Source organism: Vipera berus (genome assembly GCF_964194415.1).
Source record: "Vipera berus genome assembly, chromosome: 3".
Taxonomy (NCBI): Eukaryota; Metazoa; Chordata; class Lepidosauria; order Squamata; family Viperidae; genus Vipera; species Vipera berus.
The window spans coordinates 157690083-157715560 of NC_138204.1; the positions used below are offsets into that span (position 1 = coordinate 157690083).

At 39.7% G+C, this 25478-nt stretch overlaps 1 protein-coding gene across 1 annotated transcript; it reads left to right on the top strand.

The window, feature by feature from the left end:
- Positions 1-1582: 1582 nt before the first annotated feature.
- FBXO15 (F-box protein 15) lies at positions 1583-25034 on the top strand (the record flags this gene model as incomplete). Its single annotated transcript, XM_081326113.1, has 10 exons — positions 1583-1749; positions 3412-3522; positions 7263-7367; positions 8151-8396; positions 9667-9876; positions 15816-15945; positions 18454-18533; positions 20894-21039; positions 23544-23668; positions 24220-25034. The coding sequence occupies 10 exons, from the start codon at positions 1583-1585 to the stop codon at positions 24487-24489; spliced, it is 1590 nt and encodes a 529-aa protein (XP_081182239.1). The 3' UTR covers positions 24490-25034.
- Between the last annotated feature and the right edge of the window lie 444 nt (positions 25035-25478).

Here is a 25478-nt window from a genome sequence, read left to right on the forward strand (position 1 = left end):
TTGATGTTTGGAAAAAAGCTGTCATGTGAGCAGCTGTACCAATGTGTGCAGAGTTGTTTAAGGGATACATGACATAGTCACCTGCACTTGTCCCCAAAATAGGTACCTTTACGCCTCAACAGGTTGTGGTGAATATTCACACACACACACACACACACACACAAACAAACACGTCAGGAGCCCTTATATCATCCTGAACAGATGGTTATCCAATCTTCATCTCGACCTTATCCATGAGAGAGGCTTAACTCTTGCTTAACTATATTAGTATTAGCATAGTGCAACATTTCTTAACCTCAGTAACTTTTAAGAAATATGGACTTCAACTCCTAGAATTGGTGGCTGGAAAATTCTAGAAGTTGAAGTGCATACAACTTAAAGTTGCTAAGGTTAAGAAATGTGAGAATATAGGTAGTCCTTGACTTTATAACACTTCATTTAGTGATCGTTCAAAGTTACAATGGTTCTGAAAAATGTGACTTATGACTATTTCTCCCACTTAAGAACATTGCAACATCCCCGTGTTATGAAATTCACACGCTTGGCAATTGACTCAGATTTATGACTGTTGTAGTATCCTGGGGTCATGTGATCACTTTGTGACCTTCTGACAAGCAAAGTCCATGGGGAAGCCCGATTCACTTAATGACCATGTTACTAATTTAACTGCAGTAATTCACTTAACAATTGTTAAATGTTGTAAAATGGGGCAAAATTCTGTTAACAAGTCTTTCACCTAGCAACAATTGGTCTCAATTGTGGTCGTAAGGAGTACCTGTAATGCTTTTTCACTTATTCCAACCAAGGACAAACTCAAGATATATAACATCTGTTTGACTTTGCTGCCCATTACTGTTAAGTCAACGACTGAGAAGAGGCAAGAAATGGGCATCAGCACTGAGGAAGTACATTTTATAATAGTATAATTTCTGCCAGTTCAAGGATGAATTGAATGTAACTTTTCAACTCAGCAGTGGGGGTGGGAGACCAATAAGATTGTATGTTCCATAGCTGGGGAGAGCCATAGCAGAATACCACAGTATTAAGAATGATCCACTGATTCTACACACACACACACACACACACACACACACACCCGCCCTGGACCAGCTCTTCCACCCCTTCTACCAGAACAGGGGTAGGCAACCTCGGCTCTTTTATGACTCATGGACTTCAACTCCCAGAATTCCTGAGCCAGCCAAGCCGACTGCCAGGAATTCTGGGAGTTGAAGTCCATGAGTCATAAAAGAGCCGAGGTTGCCTACCCCCGTACCAGAAGCACTCTGGCTTTAGTGGCACAAACCCTCAGAATTAACTGGAAAATCTGGAGAGTGAGACAAGGCAGCGTCTAAATTTAATAAAGAAAATCACGTGCGCTCCTTCCCATTTGGCCTGCTCGCCCCGCCCCTTGTCCACAGGGCCAAAGGGAAGCCGGGAAAACTGAGCGGCTGGAGACAAAGCGCGTCTGGGCGTTTGACAGAAAGTTTGGGCTTGGGACTCTCAAACCCCCCCCCCACCCCCCGGAAACCAAGAGCGCTTTCGACCTGAGGCTTCCAAAGCTACCACCCCGAGGCCCGTCTCTATGGCAACCGGACGCGGTTGGATTCTGAGGCAGCACAGCGTTGGCTTCCTGCGCTCTTCGATTGAGGCCGAAGCTCGGCGGGGAATTGGCGTTCCCTCGCCGTCGCCTCTCTTTATCCTCCCCGCCGGGGATAGTTCCCTGGCGGTCAGCTCTTCAGCGGGAGACGGGTAACCCGAATTCGCTTGCTTCGAGGGATGGCGGGTCTCCTCGGACAAAGCCGCGTCTTTCGGCGGCCGAGGTGAAGAGCAGCCTGCAGCTGCTCCGGTTGCCTCCCGGTCCCGGTTTCCCCTCGCCGCCAACTTGCCCATGTGTCCTGGGCCCGTGTTAAGAGACTTCCACGGCCTCTGCCGGTGGGGGGAACCGAAGGATTCCCGCCTTAATTCTTGACGCCCCGGTGGTGCCCTTCATCTCTGAAGTTTCTGCTTCTGGCTAGTTTTAAACCGGTAGATTGCTATGATGCCGGGTTTCGTTCATGGCTTTCTTCCTTTATTGGTTCTTTTAAGGAAAGAAAATATCTGATGGAGTTGTTATTATTATTATTATTATTATTATTATTATTATTATTATTATTATTATTATTATTATTATTATTATTATTATTATTATTATTATTATTATTATATGTATTTGCCACAGGGCTGGCTACTCTAGGTGGTTCACAACCATAAAAAAGCAAAGGAATACGAAGGAAGTTTAAACCAAGTAAAATAATAGAACAATAAAATAAACAAGGAAAAACAAAAAGAAAAATACATCAATATGATTACTAAAAAAAAAAAAGATGGGTTAGTGGGGAGCAGAGAACCGGGGTGGGGAAAAAAAATGAGCCGAATTAGTTCATTTGGTTATATTTCTTACCTGGTTTACATTTGATTTTTTGAAAATGAAGGATAAATTCTTGAATAAGGTTTAAATAACTTGTGCCATTTTAAAACTATAAATCATTATTAAAATGTAGACAACTGTACAAGGGTCAACAGATATCAGCACTGTTTGAAATGTAAATTAAAAAGTTAACCATGTAGTAAATAAGAAATTTATCCTGATTTAATAAATTGCTCATGTCTTAAATGTTAAGTTTATGCTAAGACAAACCCGAATTTGGGTCGTGGCACAATTAGATTCATATGTGGTTATTCATTAATCATGGTTATTTTAGCTATGGTTGAACTGCATACAAGTAGTCCTCAACTTGGGACCACTCCACTGTTGTAAGGACTACCTCTATGCAGTTCAACCATAGCTAAATACTGTTGTAAGTCAGGTTGGATCAGATGTTTACAACAATTTTTACAGCATTAAGCAAATTACCAGGCTGGCTAAGCGAATCCAGCTTTCTGTGTGGGCATTTTGTTAATACCATACCACTACAGTTATTGAATTTACTGTATATTCAGTGAATCATTCAATTCAATTAAGTTATATTCAAAATTATATTGTTACTCAGAATTGCTCAATAGTGAAATGAGTAGCATATAAATTTAATAAATAAATATATTGTTGCTTAACGTAATGAGGCTCCAGTTTTATGTATTTTGTGTTGCTTAAATGAGCAATGTTGTTTTGTATAAGGGACTGTTATATTCTCTTGGTTTTTCCTTTATTCACTTTTAAAAGCAATGTAACATGTAAAATTAATAATTATCCACCATTTATAATTTCCTAGGGAAAGCTTGACTAGGTTATTGGTAAAGGAAGAGGGTTCCTGTTGTAAAATAATTAGGTCTTTCAAATGTGCAGTGGCCTACCAATATTTTTTCAAAGCATAGTAAGTATTCATACAGTACTTGAGACGGAATAGTTTTAAGATTAAGTATTTGTTTTTTTAGTGCTGAGTCAGAATACTCATCAATAATGAAGCTTTCTAAAATGAAAGAGATACGCAGTTGTTGGCAATTTGGGAAGTCTAATATGTCAAAATCCGTAATACATTTTGACAGGTAAGATGCATTTTACTTTATAGCAGTAACTGAAAAACATTCACTCAGATATGTAAATCTCATTGGTTGTATTCTTACATAAAAGTAAACCAAGGTATAATTATCATAACCTTGATGGTCTGGTTGTGCATAACATTAAGCCATGCTGATTGAATTTATATATTGACCAAATTTCACTATACATATATAATGCAAATATTCATATAATACTGCATTATATAAACAAGTACACTTGTTTACTTCTGGCTAAACATCATCAAGATTCTTGCTTCAAATATTTCAAGCCAGAATCAAATATTTTATGCCACTAAAGAAGCCTAAAGCCATGAACAGAAAAATATTCTGCATTTTGAAATTATTCTGAAACATCACTGCAATTGTTCATATTGCTATATGAAAAGTGTGATATAATTTCCCATTTTCTATCAAATAATGGTCCTAAAAGAATATTTCAATTCTACTAGCTATATTATTATTTATATTACATCCTATTAATTACAAGTGATAATCTTCCTTTGGATATTTTACCTTTTTTCAAGGTAGAAGATTCTATTTTTGATGAAATTTGAATGATTGTAGCCGATTTAAACTGATAGCTTGTCCCATAAACAATACTGATTCAATCCAAAGGAAGATTATCACTTGTAATTAATAGGATGTAATATAAATAATAATATAGCAATATGAACAATTGCAGTGATGTTTCAGAATAATTTCAAAACATCTCAACATCCAACATCTCAACCCCTTTCATGGACAGACCATTATCTCCTATGGCTGGGCCTCCGTCATGCCACTCCCCGCTGCTGGGATGCGGAACCGACCAGGTGGTTCCGCCCCAGGCGCCTGATGGACCCAGATAGGTTCCAGACGGCGCTTGGACTGATTCCTTCCTCCCTTTCCCACAGCCCGGTCGAGACCTTAGTTGATGCCTGGCAACGGGCGGCTTCCGAGGCTCTTGACCGTGTTGTGCCTTTGCGGCCTCTGACCCGGCGCAGATCCCGGCTCGCTCCTTGGTTCTCCGCGGACCTGCGGGAGATGAAGCGCCGGAGAAGGGGCCTAGAGAGCATTTGGAGGTCCAGTCGGTCTGAGTCTGACCGAACACAGTTAAGATCCTTTTTTAGATCTTATCTTGTGGCAATGGAGGTGGCGAAGCGTGCTTACTTCGCCACCCTCATTGCATCCGCAGATAACCGCCCGGCTGCCCTGTTTAGGGTGACCCGTTCCATTTTAAATCAGGGGACGGGAGAGGACCCCTTGCAGGGACGGGCCGAGGAGTTTAGTGAGTATCTGGTGGATAAAATCGCTCAGATTCGGGCTGGCTTGGACTCCGACTGGGCAGTGTCTGACGAAGGGGAAACGATGGGTTTGGCCGATAATATTTGGGAAGAGTTTGATCTTGTGACTCCGGATGAAGTGGACAGGATCATGGGGAAATTAAGTGCCGCCACGTGTTTGTTGGACCCGTGTCCCTCTTGGCTGGTTTATGCGGCCCAGGAGGTTACACGAGGCTGGCTCCTGGCAGCTATAAATGCTTCCTTGAGTGAGGGGTGCTTCCCTGCCGCCTTGAAGGAGGCGGTGGTGAGGCCCCTCCTCAAGAAACCTGCCTTGGATCCAGCTATTCTAAACAACTTTCGTCCTGTCTCCAACCTTCGCTTTCTTGCGAAGGTTGTTGAGAGTGTGGTGGCACGGCAGCTCCCTTTGGTCCTGGAGGAAACTGAGTATCTGGATCCATACCAATCGGGTTTCAGGCCCGGGTACAGCACGGAGATGGCATTGGTCGTACTGGTGGATGATCTGTGGCGGGCCCGAGACAGGGGTTATTCCTCTGTCCTGGTCCTTTTAGATCTCTCAGCGGCTTTTGATACCATCGACCATGGTATCTTGCTGCGACATCTGGCGGGGTTGGGAGTGGGAGGCACTGTTTTACGGTGGTTCTCCTACCTCTCGGGCCGTTCGCAGACGGTGTTGACAGGAGGGCAGAGGTCAGCCCCTAGGCCCCTTAGTTGTGGGGTGCCTCAGGGGTCGGTACTCTCGCCTCTCCTGTTCAACATCTATGCTTTGATTTTTAATTCCCTGTAAACCGCCCTGAGTCCTCAGGGAAAGGGCGGTATACAAATGCAAATATTAAATTAAATTAAATTAAATATGCCGATGATACCCAGCTCTTTATCTCCACCCCGAACCAAGCCAGTGATGCCCTCGATGTGATGTCCCGTTGCCTGGAAGCGGTACGGATTTGGATGGGGAAGAACAGGCTCCAGCTCAACCCGGCCAAGACTGAGTGGCTTTACATACCGGCATCTCGTCTTGTCCAAGAGGTTCCATCTTTGGTTATGGGGGGAGAGGTGTTGCCTCCCGTTGATAGGGCGCGCAATTTAGGCGTCCTCCTGGATTCACGACTCAGTTTTGAAGATCATATTGGAGTCGTGGCCAGGGGGGCATTCGCCCAGGTTCGCCTGGTGCGCCAGTTGCGCTCCTATGTGGACCGAGATGCCCTACGTACGGTCACTCATGCACTCGTTACCTCTCGGATAGATTACTGCAATGCTCTCTACATGGGGCTGCCCTTGAAGACCACCCGGAGGCTCCAGCTGGTGCAGAATGCGGCCGCGTGGGTAGTGATGGGAGCATCCAGATACTCCCATATTACACCCCTCCTGCGTGAGCTGCATTGGCTACCGGTTGTCTTCCGGGCGAGATTTAAGGTGCTGGTACTTACCTTTAAAGCCCTACATGGCTTAGGCCCGGGATATCTGCAGGACCGTCTGCTGCCGGGGACGACTTCCCATCGCCCAGTGCGCTCACACAGAGAGGGCCTCCTCAGGGTGCCGTCGGCCAGACAATGTCAGCTGGCGACCCCCAGGGGGAGGGCCTTCTCTGTGGGAGCGCCAGCCCTTTGGAATCAACTCCCCCTTGAGCTTCGGATGGCCCCAGACCTCCGGTCCTTTCGCCGCGACCTCAAGACGTTCCTCTTCCATCAGGCTGACCTGGATTGATGATGGGTTTCTAAAAGTTTTAATTTTTAACTGTGTAATTAATATTTGGGGTATTTAATTTTTTTCTTAACTTTTGTACTGTTGGTTTTTTATTGTTGTTAGCCGCCCTGAGTCCTCTGGGAGATAGGGCGGCATATAAGTCCCATAATAAATACCGGTAAATAAAAATGCAGAATATTTTTCTGTTCATGGCTTTACGCTTCTTTAGTGGCATAAAATATTTGATTCTGGCTTGAAATATTTGAAGCAAGCATCTTGATGTTTAGCTAGAAGTAAACAAGTGTACTTCTTCAGTGTACTTGTTTACTGTATATAATGCAGTATTATATGAATATTTGCATTATATATGTATAGTGAAATTTGGTCAGGAGGTCTCATATGCAGTGTTTTCCAAGGATCTAACAACTGTTTTTATTTATTCTTACAATAATTGTTAAAATATCATTCAATAATCTTTGTACAAAGTCTTTTTGGTACAATCTGCTGTAGCTGAAAGGCCCTTTAGATGGATGATTCAAGATTACATGTTGTAATTTATATCAAATGAGCATAAGAAGTTTTCTGCTTTGAAGAACTATTTTCTGCAGGTTACATTTGTGGGTGACCTAGTGACTTTTCAGATTTTTAGTTTGGTTTAAAGAAGTTGTAATGTGAATTTCTAGTTTTATTTGTAAATTGCATTCCTTAAAACACAATTGCTGGCTGTAATTTTTGCTCAAATTACCCCATTGTTTTCTCCAGGATACCATCAGAAATACTTCTGAAAATATTCTCCTACTTAGATATTGCATCTCTACTGTGTATTGGCTGTGTGAACAAACGTTTTTATCATCTGTCCAATGACAAGTAAGGAATAGCATGAGTCATGGCTACTATATAACAGTAGTCAGTATAATGTAAATTATTAAAATCTTTGAAATCTGTATCAGCGAAAAAGAAACGGTTTCACTGTTTCAGTACAGAGCAGTGAAGAAGAATATGTAGCTCAAGACATTACCCAATCAAGTTGTCTAAATGTTTATATGAGACAATTTGATTGGATAATGTCTTAAATTATATATTCTATCTCAGACACTGCAGTGAGAAGCATTTTGATTAAAAATGATACTGTAAATACAACAACATATGCATGTGAAGTTCTGTAGTTATTGTATATATGTTAATAATGTTTTTACAAACATAATTTATATTAAGCACTATTGATGCTAATTTTTGATGATCAATAATTTTATTTTCACTAAGACAAGTTTTTGTAGTTATGAAATGACATTTACTTTTTAAAGCATAAAGAGGGCTTACTATATTGATTTTTTGCTAGAAAAAGATGATAGGATAAAATTGATTAGGTAATATAACATTCTTTGGCAATTATTTAATTTTTCAGCACTAACTAAAGCTACATAATGAGTTGAAATTATGAAATTGGCTATACTTGTAATAGTGCTGGCTCATTATTATTAGTGAAATTATTGCCATTGGTTTCATTAAAACATGGATTTGTAAAGCGGCATAGTGGTAAATGTTTAAGAAACTTAATATATTCTTAATATATCTTAATTTTTAAGTTTTGTTATCTCATGGTTTTGATAACTATCATAGTATTTGTATTTGTATGTGTGTTTTCAATAGTATTGTCTGGTTCAAAATATACTCTAAGTCTTTTCTACCTAAAAGAAAAAAATGGAGAACTAAATCTGTCCAGGAAAAAGACAGCACATCTCTGAGCTTTCCAGAATTGCAAGATTCCAAGTCAACGTGCTGGAAAAGAGAGTACTTTAAGAAAAAAATAGCTGCTCAAAGATCCAGTGTAATTCAGCTTCTTAAGCCAATAAACACTTACACTGGTCTTCCACTTAAAACCAAAGAAGCTATCAAGTAAGCAGTATTAATAAAATAAGATTTTAATAAAATATTACATTTATTTCACTTATAAATTTCTGTTAATTGGGGGAACACATGGAAGTTCTTTATTTCTGGTTAATATTTAGTTGTAAGATAAGAAGTACAAATTCATAAAGTTGATGAGGGTGGAGGTTCGTTCTCCGAGCTTGTGGGTTGGTTTCCGAACATTTTGTTACCAGGTTAGGTGACATCTTCAGTGAGGTGTAAGGGATGTCAGTGTTAATGTTGTTCTGTTCATATGGGTTTTGTCAATAGATTTTGTCAGATGTGGGTGTGTCAGGTGAGGGTTTTGTAATGGGTCAGGTGTGAGTCATTAGAGTTTTGTGATGGTTGTGATGGGGGTTACCTCAGGTGAGGGTCATTGGGAGGTAAAGTGCTGGTTGGGTGGGCTTGTGTAGGTTGGTTGAGGGCTGGTGCTGTTTCTGGTTTGCTGTGCGGTTGATTTGGATTCTGAGGGGTTTGCAGGCTAATTGCAGGTCAATGTCTCTGATGGAATTGCTTGTGGAGTGCCAGGCTTTGATGAACTCAAGAATGGTAGTGTGGTAGTGGTAGTGGTAGTGTGGTAGTGTTTTCCGATGATTTTTGTGTTGCTCCAATTGAACTGGTGCTGTTTGGTGTCGATGTAGGCAGAGATTAAGTATTTGGGATCATGGCGTTTGACTGCCAGCCCGTGTTTGTGGGTCCTGGTTTTTAATTGAGGTGATGTTTGTCCCAGGTAGAATTGGTTGCAATTGTTATAGTTGATTTTGTAGATTACATTGTTACTTTTCATCCTTCTGTATCTTGTCTTTGGTTCTGGATAAGATCCATTACAAGACCATCACTTGACACACCCACACCTGACTTTATCACAAAACCTACTGACCACATGAAGCCCTTATAAACAGAACAACACTGACAGTGACAGCCCCTAAACTTCGCTGGAGATGTTACCTAGCCTGGTAATGAAACATTTGGAAACGAATCCACAAACTCTCAGAACAAACCTTCACCCTCATCCTAAACCTGAGCTATAGATATTTGCCACTATCATAAAGTTGAATAATATTGTTGGTTAGATATATATAAATCTTGTTGAAGAGAGACTATCTTGGTGGGGAAACGATTTTTTTTAAAAAATCCAAAACATGTCCTTGGAATTTCCTAGCACAGTGTGGTAATTGTTAAACATTTGGATAAGCTATTTCCTTATTAAAGGGATGGCGTAAAGCCTTCAGCACTTCTTTTGCCTTTCCAATCACAGAATCTCTGGACTGAGATGGGTAATCGTATTAAAGGATCACAATGAAAAGGAACATGAAATGGATCAGGCTGACATTTCTTTTAATGAAACAACTGTTACTGTATATTGGTATAATAATAAATGGCCTCCCTTAGATACCTTGTCAACTTTGCAGTTATTTGGAGTGACCCCAGTACTTCTGGGTGAGGATAAAGTGCATAATAGTAATGGGTAAGTTAATTTAAAAATCACTTTTTAAGTTGTATCTTTGTGAGTATAATTTTAATTTATTGTAGTATGCTGTAGATCCATTTATGAACAATACAATAATAAAAGTAGCGATCAGATTGGAAATCAGTGGAATGCTATTGCAGACTGTTTAATATGATTATTAGTTTTAACTAGGGCAGAAAGAGCAAGCAAAATAATGTGCATGTGCAGCTTCATATGGCAGAAGTATGATGATTCCTTCTGTATCTAAGGAAGTATTTGTTGTGTTGTGGGTTCTGGAGAGTAGGAAGGATGCTAGTCTGATGAGTACAGCATAACAGGTCTTTATTAGGTGGAAGTGACCATACTGGGGAATAGGGGCTACCTACACTCTTTATATAGCTGGCCAGTACCTGGCCAGGTACACAGCCAACCAATCGGATTGAACCTCTGTTTCCCGCCGAAACTGCTTCCCGCCAAAACAGTTAAAGTTCAACGCCTCCTGGTGGTGACTCTTATACAAGTGCTTTAGGTGTTACTAAAAAGTCTAATACATAACACCCCTTCCCCCTTAAGGATGAAACAATATACATATACAACGAACTTACATTCATGACAACCAATCTTCCCAATGGACCTAGGCATCCGGCTTCCCTTATTTGCTCACATAGTCAGTGAGGTACGTGGGTGGCCTATGGGGGCAAGATGAACGTCTTAGAGTTTCTTCCCCCTTGTGGGCTGGCGCCTTACTCGGCGTATCCTGGACATCCAAGTTCTCCTGAACTGGAGAGTCAGCAGGTAAGCTCTGGCTGACCATTTCTGGTAGACCCACCCCATAGTCAGATCCTGTGGCAGGGTTAGCCCAACGGTCCTGGGAGGTTTGCTGTCCTGGTTGATCGGGGTTCTCCCGATGCAGTTCTGTGTCAACATGATCCTCCTCGGGTTCAGACGCGGTTGTTTGTTGGTGGTGCTGGTAGGGGGGATGTGAGCTAGCTTGTGTGCCATCTTGAAAACTCAATAAGGGGTAATTCTCCCCGTGGTCGCTTGGTGACTGTTCTGGAACTCTTTTCCTTACTTGGTCTATGTGCTGTCTGACCTGACGACCCCCTCTCCACCCCTACTACGTAAGATAAGGGCCCAGTTTTGTCAACCACCACCCCCAAAATCCACAAGTGTCCCGGACCGTAGTTCCTGGCGCAAACCAAGTCACCCGGGTGTAGTTCTCTTGGGTTTTTGGGTTGCGCTGCCTCAGAAGCCACTCGGTCGGGGTGAAGCCTGTCCAGTTTGGTGATGAGGCATCTGCTCCAACGGAGCTCCGCAGGACTCTTCCCCGTGGCTGTACATGGTGTGGAGTGTTGAGACAATAGGAATTCCGCCAACCTGTGGTGCCAGTCACCAACGATAATGCGCCTGAGTGCTTCTTTGGTTGTTTTCACCATCCTTTCTGCTTGTCCATTAGTCGACGGGTGGAAGGGCGTGTCTAATGAAGTTTGCTCTCATAATGGCCTGAAATTCAGCAGCGGTAAATTGAGCCCCATTATCTGATACCACAATGTCAGGCAGACCATGTGTGGCAAAAAGTCTCCTGAGCACTTGGATTGTTCTGGCCGTGGTCATATTTGGGACTGGCACTACCTCCAGCCATTTTGAGTGGCTATCTACTACTATTAGGAAAAGCTGTCCTTGCAATGGACCAGCATAGTCTATACGGACCCTGGACCAGGGTGTATGTGTTGCCTCCCATTTGTGGACAGGCACTTGGGGCATCTCAGGTCTGGACCTTTGACAAGTGTAGCATCCATGTACCTGCTCTTCCACTGCCTTATCTAACCCTGGCCACCAAAAATAGCTCCTTGCTAGAGCCTTCATGCGAACTATGCCTGGGTGCCCTTCATGTAGAGACTGTAGAACTCTCTCTCTCAGTGTTGATGGTATAATAACCCTACTACCCCACAACAGGCATCCTTTATGTGCGGATAATTCATGCCTCCTTAAAAAATACGCTTGGAATTCCGGGCCTGGACATTTATCCTGCCACCCTGTGAATACCCAAGACTGAATTCTGCTCAGGATTTTGTCTGAGGCTGTCTCAACTGCAATGTCCCTTGTATGGAGAGGGCATTCCGGTAGCTCTTGGATTGCCAGTATCTGTGCAGCGGGCACCGGATCTGGTTCTATGTTTGCTAGGGGTAGCCTACTTAACCCATCTGCATGGCCCATTTCTTTCCCTGGCTTATGAATCAGTTTAAAATTGTAAGCCGATAAGAATATGGACCATCTGAGCATCCTTGGGGTTTGTATTTGTGGGATTTGTTTGTCAGTGGTGAATAAGCCTAATAGAGGCTTGTGGTCCGTAAACACTGTGAATTCCCTACCATACAGATAGTCATGGAATTTTTTGACCCCAGCCACTATTGCCAGGGCTTCCTTGTCTCTGTGCATAGTTCCTCTCTGCCCCTGACAAGGTTCTAGAGTAGTAGGCTATGGGAACCTGTGTACCATTTTCCTCCAGATGGCTTAGCACTGCTCCCACTCCATATGGTGAAGCATCGCAAGCAATGCAGATAGGCTTCATTTCAATGAAATGGGTGACTGTGGACTTGTTGGACAGTAGAGCCTTTAGGTCCTGGAAGCTTTTGTCATGGACATTGGTCCATTTCCATGCAGCTTTTTTATCCAGGAGCCTATGCAGGGGTTCAGCTATGGCTGCTTTGTGGGGTAGGAAGGAGTGGTAAAAGTTTAATAATCTCAGAAAGGCTTGCAGTTCAGCCTTGTTTCTGGGAGCGGGGGTCATCTTAATTGCCTTCACTTTTGATTCTGCGGGGTGAATCCCCCTTGCATTGATTCTGAACCCCAAAAATTCTGTGGATGCAACCCCTGTGCTGCATTTGTCTCTTTTTAGCTTGAGATCTGCAGAGCGAAGCCTCTTTAAAACTGCCTTAAGTCTGTCTGCTAACACTTCCTCTGTTTCTCCTGCAATGAGGATATCGTCAAAACAAGGGCATACACCTTAAGTGTTGGCTCCATTACCTCCTGAAAAATTCCTGGTGCTACACTTACGCCAAACTGCAGGCGGTTAACTGAAGGCTCCCTTATGAGTTACAATTGTTTGTGCTGCTACTGTCTCCATGGTGACTGGCAGCTGCTGGTATGCCTGCGCGAGGTCCAGTTTAGCAAAGAGGGCGCCGCCTTGGAGGGAAGCGAGAACGTGGCTGACTGTTGGGACTGGGTAAGTGTGCTGGTTTAGGGCCTTATTTAGGGTGCATTTATAATCTGCGCAGATACGGATCTCCCCGTTAACTTTGAGGGGGGTGACTATCGGGGTATCCCACTCTCCCCTGTTTGCCGGCTGCAGGACCCCCTGTTCTACTAGTTTGTCTAGCTCTTTTTCTATTTTGTGTTTGAGTGCGAAGGGGACTCTCCTGGGTTTAATTCTAATGGGTAAGACACGGGTTTAATTTAAATGAAATGGGGCCCTGTGTACCTTCCCAGCTTACTATCGAATACGTCTGCAAACTCTTTGCAGACAGATTCGATGTTGTTTCCCTGCATTCTGTGGATGCCAGATATCACAGTGCCCAGTGCCTCAAACCAGTCCAACCCGACTAAACTGGTTCTACGGCCTTCGACTACGATAACATCCAAGTGCCCCTGAAACCTCTTAAACTGCACGGAAAGGGTGGCCTCCCCCTTAACTTTTACTGGAGCATTTTGGAAATCGGTTAACATGATACTGGAGGGCCTCAATTTAACCCACTGCTTGCTCCGGCCGCAAACAAGTTTAAATGTCTCGTCGGAAATAATCGAGACTGCAGAGCCGGAGTCTAGCTCCATTTTACAAGGAATGCCTTGTAAATGGAATTCCAATTTTAGTTTGGGTTTAAGCGGCCGGCAGGCCCCGGTTCAGCAGATGGCCCTCCGGCTTTCAAAAAACTCCATGCTTGTCGAGCTCTGGGCCCCGGTACTTTTCCACGATGAGTTTTCTGACTGTCGCTTGGGTAGGCCTTCTCGGAAACAGCTACGGCAGACCACTGCGATGTGGCCCAATTTTCCGCAGGCCCGACACGTGGCCGATCGGAACTTGCAGCTCACACACGCATGGTTGCCTCTGCAGCCTCTGTATTTCAGGGAGGGAGCTGCCTTCTGCTGGCTCTCCCTGTGCTCACATTGTCGATCCCGTTGTTCCATTTTTCGCTGGATCTGGTCGATGTTGGTTTCTTCCTCGTCTGTGTGCTCACCGTACGTAGCGCCTTCATAGTGTATTGCTTCCTCTGGGCTGCTGGGCAGGGGAGTCTGTACCGCCTCCGGCCGCCTCGTCAGCCAAGATCTCATCTTGAGTGTCTTGGAGAGTTATATCTGGCATTGTGAAAAGCCTCTGTTGCAGTCGCTTGTCTCTTAGGCTGCACACACTGTCCCGTAGTCTCTCGTCCAGGTTGGAAAACTTGCAGAGGCGGGCGGCCTGTCGCAAGGCCGTGATGAACTCCAACACAGATTCGCCTGGCTGTTGTACCCTCTGGTCAAAACGGAACCGCCAGGTCAGCTTGGACTTTCAGGGTGTGAAATGCCCGTTCAGCTTTTGCGTGATGTCTCTGTATGAGACGGTTTCGATCGGTGTCGGTGCGAATAGGCTTTCGGCCAAATTGAATGTGGTAGGCCCGCTTATGCAAAGCAAGGTTGCCGCTTTTAGACCGTCCTCAGCGATTTGGTTCGCCCGGAGATAGTTCTCAACTTGCCCCAGGTGTGATGGCCACCATTCGGGATGGCGGATGTTGAATTCTCTGGGCTGGCCGACCTTTGGCATCTTCTTCCTCTTGTTCTTGGATCCTGCTCCACCGACTCAGACGGTTAGTTCTGAGTATGTGAGGCAGCTAGCGTGGTGACTAGCTGGCCGTAGAAGGGGGGGAAAGAAGCTGTCCCCTCGTGAATTCAGCTCTTTAAAGCAAAGCAGGATCCCATCCTCGTCGCCATTGTTGTGTTGTGGGTTCTGGAGAGTAGGAAGGATGCCAGTCTGATGAGTACAGCATAACAGCTCTTTATTAGGTGGAAGTGACTGTACTGGGGAATAGGGGCTACCTGCACTCTTTATATAGCTGGCCAGTACCTGGCCAGGTACACAGCCAACCAATCGGATTGAACGTCTGTTTCCCGCTGAAACTGCTTCCCGCCAAAACAGTTACAGTTCAGCGCCTCCTGGTGGTGACTCTTATACAAGTGCTTTAGGTGTTCCTAAATAGTCTAAAACATAACAGTATTATTAATGATCAATTTCTTTATGTTTGTCTGTTTCTTTGTGCTCTCTGAGCTTCGTTATTTTTTGGAAGACTTTTCATTAGCTGTAATATCATCAACACTAGAAAGTCTTCTGGCCCTGATGAAGTTACCTAGTTGGGTAATGAAACAATTAAACAATTAAAGAAAACAAACTCAGCACCAAAGACTCCATAGTTCAACCCTGAGCTACAAATATTGTCTTCTATTGATTCTGTATGTTTCTTGTCTTACTATTGAAAATATTTATATAGATGTGAAAGACACCTTAAATTACAAGAAAGTTGATTTCCCTTCCATAATAGTCCCATGATAAAAAGATATTTGGGAGAGGGGGATTGGAGAAGGGGTTGGTTGGATTAACAGTGAGGAGAATAGTTCCAGTGTATCCTCAGCCTTAGAAGGTCTCAGGCTGATTATGGAGCAATTGCTCTCTCTCAGCCCAACATATCACCTAAGATGGTTGTGTTAGAAAAAGAATGCTATGTATGTCACCTTGAATGGTATGAAAGTGGAATGTAAATAAATAAATATATAGTGCTGGTCTTATAATCTGATAGAAAAACAACGGACTTGCAACTGCTTTTAGTTTACGTTATTGCTAGTAATTGCACATTGAAAAGTTGAAATTTTTTTGAAGTTCAATCACTGACAGTGGACATTTGTGTTTAACTAATTCAATATCCCTGAAGCCCATGGCAACGGTCTTTAGTTTCTGAATACAAGTTGGCTAACTTGACTGAAAATGCAAAAATGATTGGTTGTGATCCACTTGTTGAACTCTACCATTTTGACCAAGGGTTCATGCTGGGACTTTGGAAGGTAAGATTGTTTTTTTTAATATACAACTTTTTTTTGGAGATATTTATTTTTATTGCTTATGCACAGTAATCAAAATTGGTATGTTAATGTAGCTAATAATGTACATCAGAACTGTTTGTGCTAATATTTGCTGAGTTCTATTTTTTAAAACTATCATAAGCCTAATTATTTAATTTTGCTAATTATTAATGATTTAATTCTTTATTCCTTGAAAGAGTTTATATACATTTCTTGACTAGTTTAAGTAAGGGAGCCATGTTGTGTATGTCTCCTCCAATGAAGCTAAAGGGGTAAGGATCTGGACATGTACCTTCTCTGTGTCTTGCCACAAATGGTAATACAATTTCTGTTAACTTTTAGAAAGTAAAATCAGTCCTCATTTGATGGGTCTTTGGACATAACTTTCAGGGGTGCTATTGCCATACATTTATTGGGTTTGTGTTTTCTGGTGTTTAATGCGGCTGTGCTGTAATTGGTATGGGATAGAAATTATGTAAAATAAACATTGAGATTACTATGGATTGATTAGAATCCTGAGAACTTATGGAAGTTATCTACAAACACTAGTTTACATCTGAGTAAACTTCTATTCTGGAGATAATTATTGATTGATTGAATATTCCTGCTTCTATGTTTCTTTTATTTTTCAGCCTCTTATGAATAGGGATGAAATTCTTCTACAAATCAGAATAAATGCAAAACAGACTTCTGATACTTTTTCAGCTAAAAAGATTTTTTCATTTGTGGTCCAAGGCCAATATTACATCATGTCAAATATAAAACAATGATATAAAATAAACTTGGAAAGTAAAAGTCATAATAGTTACTACAATTAGGAAGACACAAGATGATTTGTACCAAGTCTAGCTTTTATTAAAAATATAGAAAACATTGAAAATTTGATAGCCTAAGCCCTAAGAGAAAACAATGTACTGCTCAGCGGAACAATTAACATTTAATAATTGGGGTTATGAGTTTTGTCTTCTATTTGTTGCTTTGAAGGCATTATTGCTGTACATATGAAAATGGTTCAATTTCTGTATCAGAACACATAGAAGTGCATTTTCATAGGAGATACTGATCTACTAGCTGTTTCCTTTATAAGTAATTTACTAATTCTAGCCAAGTTAAGATATGTGAGGAATGGAGCAGAGGAAAATAATAACTGAACTGTAATGGGAGTAGAAATGTGATGAAATAGAGTATGTTGTATTAAATTATCTGAGTAATTGATAATATACTGATAAATGTAACATTATATATGGACACGTCTATATTTTTGGTCCGGGAGCAACACTGCAATACAGAGGCAATCTTAAATTATTGTTTATATTTAAAATACATAAAGTTGCTCATCTCTCTTGTTGTTGCTTTGCAGTTATAGAATAATGAACACAACTTCCTATTGTTTAGTGAGATTTAAATTAAAAGAGAGGTAGGAAATTACCACACAAACTGGCATTTATCATTCTGATTTTTCTTTATGGGTAGTGATTAATGACTTAAAATGGTTTCTGTTTCTCCTTCATAGGCTTTTTCTTTTCAGATTCAGGCAAAACCCACGTTTTGAGGTGATTTTAGAAAATATTTTTCATTAGTTCAAAATCATATATGTTATATTTCAGATGTAGGCATCCACAAAGCTCTGACTCTTATCTGTTAGTTTTCAGCTTTGATTTGCTTGTATTTCTGTGATTGCTCCACCAAAAATAAAAATTTGGCATTTTATATAAAATGCAGTCAGGAGGGGTAATATTTGATTTAGTGATGAATGAGCTAGTCCCTCTCAAAATCTTGGATTTCTAGTAAGATTTTATATCAGTGTAAGGAATATCTTTAGTTAAGCAAATTCTCCATGCCATTATCTTGTCCAATCTTGTCGAATAGTCTCTCAGCTCTATGAGCTAACTGATTTATTTAATGGAAATGTTTAGTTAGTACATTCATTCCTACCTCAACCATGATATTTGGCTCTACTGCATTCAGGAAGAGGAATTATCATCCCTGACTAAAATGTGGAATAGGTAATTCCTGGAAAAAGTTGCACTTCCAGTTCCAGACAACAACTTAAATAATTTATATAGGTGAATAGCTCAAAAGTCCTTCCACCTGTTTCAACTGATGAAACAGTTACTGTAAACTGTATTGCTGAAAATTTCATTGAATCCTTATGGAAATTCTGAGCAACAAAGTCTCACTTTTCCAAATCTCTGTACACTCCAGGTTCAAGTGTGATTGATTATCTACGGGATAACTTGGAACTAGGATGGCTTACCGTATTTTTGGAACTTTGTTTCTGATCATTAAACAAAATGAGGTAGCCTCTGCAAACTCTTACTTTAATACTGTAATCGTATAATTTAAAAACTTCAGAAATGGATTGTGATCACACAAGAACAAAAAGATGCCTTTATGTTGTTGTCTTAAATGGATTTTGCTTGTCAAAGACCTTTCAGAAAGGCAAAGACTTTAATCCTGAAATATATGCTATTTGTAATTATTTCATAGAAAGGTGAGATTGCTTTTGTTATGGCAAGTCTTCATTACCACCAGCTCATTGAAAGAAGCACTTTTGGTTCTGCTACAGTGTAAGTACTGATTTTAGTTGTTTTAACAAAGATGCAGTTAATATCAAGGAAGCAATCTTTCAGAGTCTCACTATCACTGCTACTGTTTGTCATTGTACTGTCATTGTACTTCTGTCAACAATACTCAATAAGTCAGGCCATAGATATCAAACATCAAAAACAGCTTCCAGGCTATTTCACCCCCTTTACATGGATAATTTGAACATGAAGAGTTGGGACGAACACAATCACTACAAATACCTGGGCATCCTTTAAGCTGACTTCACCAAGCACACTGAAATTAAGATTAGAAGTGAATCCATCATGAAAGGGAAGAAAAGTTAAACTCAATAGAGAAAATACCATTGAGGCAATTAGCATCTGGGCAATTCCAGTCATTAGATACGCCGCTAGAATAGTGGCTAGGCTCAAGCAGAACTAAAAGCCCTGTACAGTAAGACCAGGAAAAAAAATGACAATGAATCATGCCCTTCATCCACACAGCAGTGTGGACAGGCTCTACTAGGGAAATAGAAATGTTCTAAATATAGCAGATAGCTGAAGAAGGAAAAAAGAGCATTGAAAGAGTATCTGAAGGACAGTAAAGAAGATGCACGGACACTAATACAACAGGAAGGCTTACTGAGTACTGGAGAGGTGAAATTGGCTTACATGAAAGACCAGAAGAGACATGGCAAGACAAAATATTACATGGCAAGTACCGTATTTTTCGGACCATAAGACGCACCTGACCATAAGACACACCCAGTTTTTAGAGCAGGAAAACAAGAAAAAAAAATATTCTGAACCAAATAGTACCGGTATACTAGGAAGGAAGGAGGGGAGAGAGAGAGAGAAGGAAGGAAGGAAGGAGGGAGGGAGGGAGGAAGGAAGAAAGAAAGAGAGAGATAAGAAAGAAAGAAAGAAAGAAAGAAAGAAAGAAAGAAAGAGGAGAGAGAGAGAAAGAAGGAAGAAAGAAAAATAAGGAAGGAAGAAAGAAAGGGAGGATGGAGGCAGCATGGAAGAGAGAGAGAGAGAGAGACAGAAAGAAGGAAGGAAGGGAGAAGGAAGGAAGAGAGAAGGAAGGAAGAAAGAAAGGAGGGAGGGAGGAAGAAAGAGAGAAAGAAAGAAAGAAAGAGAAAGAAAGAAAGAAAGAAAGAAGGAAAGAAAGAAAGAAAGGTACCGGTAGTTTCTTTTCCCTGAATAGGTTTTCTAAGATGCCGAAGCAATTTCAAACAATTAGCAGTATTATCTTGCAAATGGGAAATCACTTCCAATAAACTTTGCAGAGAAACCTGCAGGGACAACTCCTCACGGCTTTGCTGGGGCAAGTCGCCTATGAGGTTTAGTTTAGCAAAAACTATTTCTTTAGCAGCGAGGTAAAAGAAAGAAAATGTGCGCATGCAGGGAGGGGGAGGCAGTCAGAAGGCATGGCAGGCACGTCCGTATTTCCTTCCCTGCCGACCAATCACAGGGGCAAGGCAGAGAATTCCACGTCTTCATTCAATCACGTCTCTCCAATGGAGCTGATGGACTGCGTTGACTGAATGGGAGACAAGTGTTTTCGCTTACCTTTGGACCATAAGACGCACCTCGTTTTTCCACCCACTTTTGGGAGGGAAAAAGTGTGTCTTATGGTCCGAAAAATATGGTATATTAAAAAAAACTACCAGGCAAAGCAAATAAACAAGATGACCTGACAATGCCTAAGAGCAGGAAAGTTGAAGAAAGAGACAGAGGGGTCTAATTCTGGCTGCACTAGATCAAACATTGAGAACAAATGCATACAAAGCCAGAATTGAGAGGATAGCAAATGTTGCTTCTGCAAAGAAGCTGAAGAAACAGTGGATCACCTAGTTAGCTGCTTCAAGAAGATTACACAGACTGACTATAAGCAACAGCATGATAAAATAGCAACAAGGACTGGAATATCTGCAAGAAATACCATTTGCCTGAAAGAAAGATCTGGTGGAACCATAAAATAGACAAAGTAATAGAAAATGAAGAAACTAAAGTGCTCTGAGACTTTAGGACTCAAACGAGTACCTGCCACATAAAATTGTCAATAAGAAACACAAAAATCTTATTTTATAAAGAGTTTATATAAGCTGCTTATGCAACCATATGAGATAAGATTGTATAAACAGAATAAGACATTTACAATTTCAGTTAAACATATTAAAAATCCCCCAAAGAGATTCATTTTTATATATTTAATAGTTTAATTGCTAAAGACTACTCAGATGATAATCCAATATAAATTAAAATAACTGAGAGCTGAAATTGGACTGAAAACCTCTCCCCAGGTGCAGTTCATAATATAACATTTTATGTAGTCATTATATACCCTATACATGCAATTTTCTCATTTTTTTCCCCAGGAGACATTATGGAGCCCCTATTAAGGCTATCCCAGATGATATTGACCCTGAATATGGCCTGCATGGCTATCAGTTGCATATTGACTTACAGAGTAGAGGAAATAATTATCTGTGTAACACATTTCGCAGTTTGTTTTGTAAAAAAGGTACTATTTGGACTGCAAATTTGCTAATGTTTATCTGTGGGGGCAGTGCTTTTAAACTATAATTTTCAAAGGAATAAGCATGAAATCTCAATAAGTCTCATTAGGTACAGTATTTTTTTAAAAAAACAAATGTTCCTTAGTAGATTTTTCCACTTCAGTATAGAGCACAGTTAAATATCTACAGTGGACCAAAAAAGGAAAGTATGTTTATTTAATTTTAGTCTCCAGTCTAAAAGTTTACCTGGGGGGCTTACATAATTTTTTTTCCTGAGTTGAAGCTTACAATCTTGAAAGACATGGCATGTAAGAAAATGAGAAACAGGAAAATACAATTTTTTAAAACAAAAATTAGTGCTAATTTTGAAGAATTTTATAATTTCTGTTATTGCAAGCTATGATAGTACAAGCCCTAATCTTTAGGAATATTTATGAAAACATATTTTTGAATGAAGATTATTATCATCATTCAGTTTGACTTCTAAAAGCCTTCTGTGTAGTTGCCCACCAAAGACACTTAAAGTTTTGAGTAGCTACAGTAGAGGAGCACAAAAAAAGAATATGTATTCACACTGAATAAGGGCCGCCATGGCTCAGTGGGTTAGGATGCTGAGCTTGTCGATCAGAAGGTCGGCAGTTTGGTGGGTCAAATCCCGAGTGCCACATAACAGAGTGAGCGCCTGTTACTTGTCCCAGCTTCTCCCAACCTAGCAGTTCGAAAACACGTAAAAATGCAAGTAGAAAAATAGGGACCACTACAGTGGGAAGGTAACAGCGTTCCGTGTGCCTTTGGCATCTAGTCATGCCGGCCACATGACCACGGAGACGTCCTCAGACAAGTGCTGGCTCTTCGGCTTTGAAATGGAGATAAGCACCGGCCCCTAGAGTCGGAAACGACTAGCACGCATGTGTGGGGGAACCTTTACATTTACTATTCACACTGAAGTTGATTAATGGCATTTCTTTTATATATATTTAAAAGGTTAGATAAAAACTGATACAAACTAATATAAAATAAGAAGAATAAAAAGAAAAATCAAAGTTAAAATGCAAGAAAGGAAAAGTAACATAAGTAGAAAAGAAAGTAAAATATACAAAGTGGCTTTAGATCTTGTTTAGAGCAATTTTAAGTAAAATTATAAATTAATCTCTGACTGAAGTTACAACATGATTTTATTTGTTCTATAATTTGTTTAATAAAACCATAAATCATAAATTCATTTTTGTCTATTATGCAAAAAAATCCATAAGGGTTTTCCAGTCAGCAATAAATGTAGAATAGTATATTTTCTCTAATCAAAGAATCAATCTGACCTTTTCATCAAGTTCCATCTTTACCAACCATTCCTCCACTGTGGGTAGTTCTGAATCTTTCCATTTTCTGCATACAGTAATCTCACTGCAGTTCTCATGTTCAAAAAATGCAGAGCCTGGTTAAAAACCCCGGTCTCAATTGTATATTAATCTTTAAAATTCACTGAATCAGTGTATGTGTTTGAATCCAAAATTTTCTAGCTTTTTCATGTCTATAAATACGATAAAATGTCCCTTCTTGTTCATATTTCCAAGAAAAAATCAAAGTGTATTCTAGACAATTTCTTTGGTTACATATACCAATGATACATCATTTTATAAAAATTCTCTTTAAGATTATAACAGTGCAAATTACAGTTGTTTCAGCCACACATTTTTCCCTATTCGATCTGTATATTATAACCAAAACTTTTAGCCCTCTTTGTTATACGTTTTTTTTACTTGTTCTTCTGTTTTAAATTTAGATAAGTTTACACATTTTAACAATTATGCACTCTTCATTTGTACACAATTCTGTTTCAAAATCCGTCTTAGGTTCAAAACCATAAACTTCACCTACAGTTCTAATAACTGTAAATAAGAAAACTGTTAGCAATTATATTCTGCTTCAGTTCTTGATTTCATTATGTATTCCTCTTATCAAAATTCAAACATCTCAACGATAATTTAGCCATTTATATTTGTCTATTTAATTTCTCATCCATAAGATGCTCCCTCTGCTAAAAGTCAAACAAAAGGTATTTTTGGTTACAACCTGGGCTTGATTAATGGAATTTCTTGTAAAATTTGTTCTCCAAAAACATTTGCTCACTGTTCTGTAGATGTCACAAAAGACAGGTAGTACAAAATTGAGAATACTGCAATTAAAATGAAATGGTATTTTAAAAAATCAGTTTGGTAGCCAAAGTAGCCTAAGAATGCTATGTCATATAACAGAATATGGTGGAACTTTATAGTGCTAGTCATTAAGGCATAAAAAATTAAAGTAATGAAAGTGTTACTGCCTTTGATAGTATTGTAATCTCTATTTATTCCATGTTCCAATGGACCATGACTGTAACCTAGGAAATATTCCTCATTCATTTATAGGTAGCATAAATCTTACTGAGACAAGACTTAAAGAATTAACATATTCTTTCAACATACCATTATTGGCCATGACATGATATAATTATGTTTTAATTTACTTTCAGAATATATTAGAAATAGATATCTCAGGCTTTCAGTAATCAGTTACAAAAAGGAAGCTCAACATCTTCCTCTTGATGGAAACATTGGATTGTCTTGGAGGACAGATGCATTTGAAGGCATTATTAAGGTAATTTTAAATAACTGAATAGTTGATTTTGCTTATAAAATAAGTTTTTATGTTGCTAGTGTGCTGTATAAAACAGTATTAGTCCTTTATTGTAAATAGATAAATGCAGCACACACTATATAAAAGTTTTAGGTCTACAAAATAACCCTAAAAAACCAACTATCTCCACATAAAGTTATTTTGAATGCAGTGTTTCTGATATAGAATATATTTCAAATGGATTATGCAAACAAATTTTATGGTATTTTGGGGGAGGGATGTTAATGTAATAGATACCTGTTAAAAATTGTTACTTCTTATTAATCTAGAATATAAGACTTTTACATTTTGACTGTCCTGTATAACCAAGAATTATAATTATAAAGCAAAAATATATCTGTCCTATTCTCTGGTAATTTTGTTACGAAAGATTTTTAAAGCCAGTATGATATATTTTATTATTTTCTACACCTGCTAAAGATGTATTTTATGGAAAGGATTTTACATTCTTCATTGGAATGGAAATAACAGACACAAACACTGATTTTCTTTCCTTTTCTGCTGTATTATAGAGTTGTTTCATTATGGATCTGACTCTTCTGGATGATTCACAAAAACCATTTTGGTGTATTAGTGTTCCAGTAGACATGAAATTATCAATCAAAACATCTACTCTTTATCAGTTTCTGGGACCTTGTTATTGTATGAATTATAAGGATTCAACTGGAAAAGTGTACATGGAACTAATATGGATGGAAGAAACAAATGAATACCTTATAGTTAATCTAGTCATTTATTTGAGCACCTCGAAAGTTAATAGTCATTTTGGCACGAATTACTGATTTTTTTTTTTAGCAGTACTGATTTTCTTAAGAATAATGTTATTATTTTTCTCCCTAAAATATTTGTTATAAATGTCCATTGTACAAAAAAAAATCAATTTCCTTGGTTGTGTTTGACTAAAAAGAAGAGCTTTTATTTGGGGGACAGTCTTATAGTTCGATTATTTATATTTGTAAAATACTTTGAGTTCTTTCTTTGAATTATTTGTTTGAGAAAATTCCACTTTGCATTATAAACACATCTCACACGTTAGGGAAATTTTCTAGATTTCGAAGCCATATGATGGGAATTAATATGACTGGGTTTATATAAACCAAGTATGCCTATATGTATGCCTGTATATACTGATTTATTCATTTATAGTTTAAAATTAATTGCTGGATAAAATAGCCAGTAACAGTGTCCTTATAGCACACAATTTATGAAATGGTTCCCTATGAAAATTTTATTTGGAGAATAATATTGATAGAAAGTTATGAAGCCAAATATAATAAACTTTGAGTGTTATGTATACAGGGAGTATGTTTATGTATAAATCACTCTTCCATGACATTTATTTATTTATGTATTTATTTATTTATGGGATTTGTATGCCGCCCTATCTCCCAAAGGACTCAGGGCGGCTAACAACGATAAAAACACAAAATACAAACATTAAAAGGTATTAAATCAAATTATCCCAGAAATAGTCCAATTAAAAACACAATAAAACAAAATTAAGAAAACCTCCCTTCCATCAGTCCAGGTCGGCCTGTTGAAAAAGCCATGTTTTAAGGTTGCAACGAAAGGAACGGAGATCTGGAGCCATCCGGAGCTCCAAGGGGAGTTGATTCCAAAGGGCAGGTGCCCCCACAGAGAAGGCGTTAGATTTATAGCCTTCCTTTTACACTAGAGTTCAGCTCTTTGTATATTGTGTGATAATAAGGATGGTGGAGACAGACTTTCATCGGGAATCTCACCCTATGTTATATTCCACATAGAGAAATGG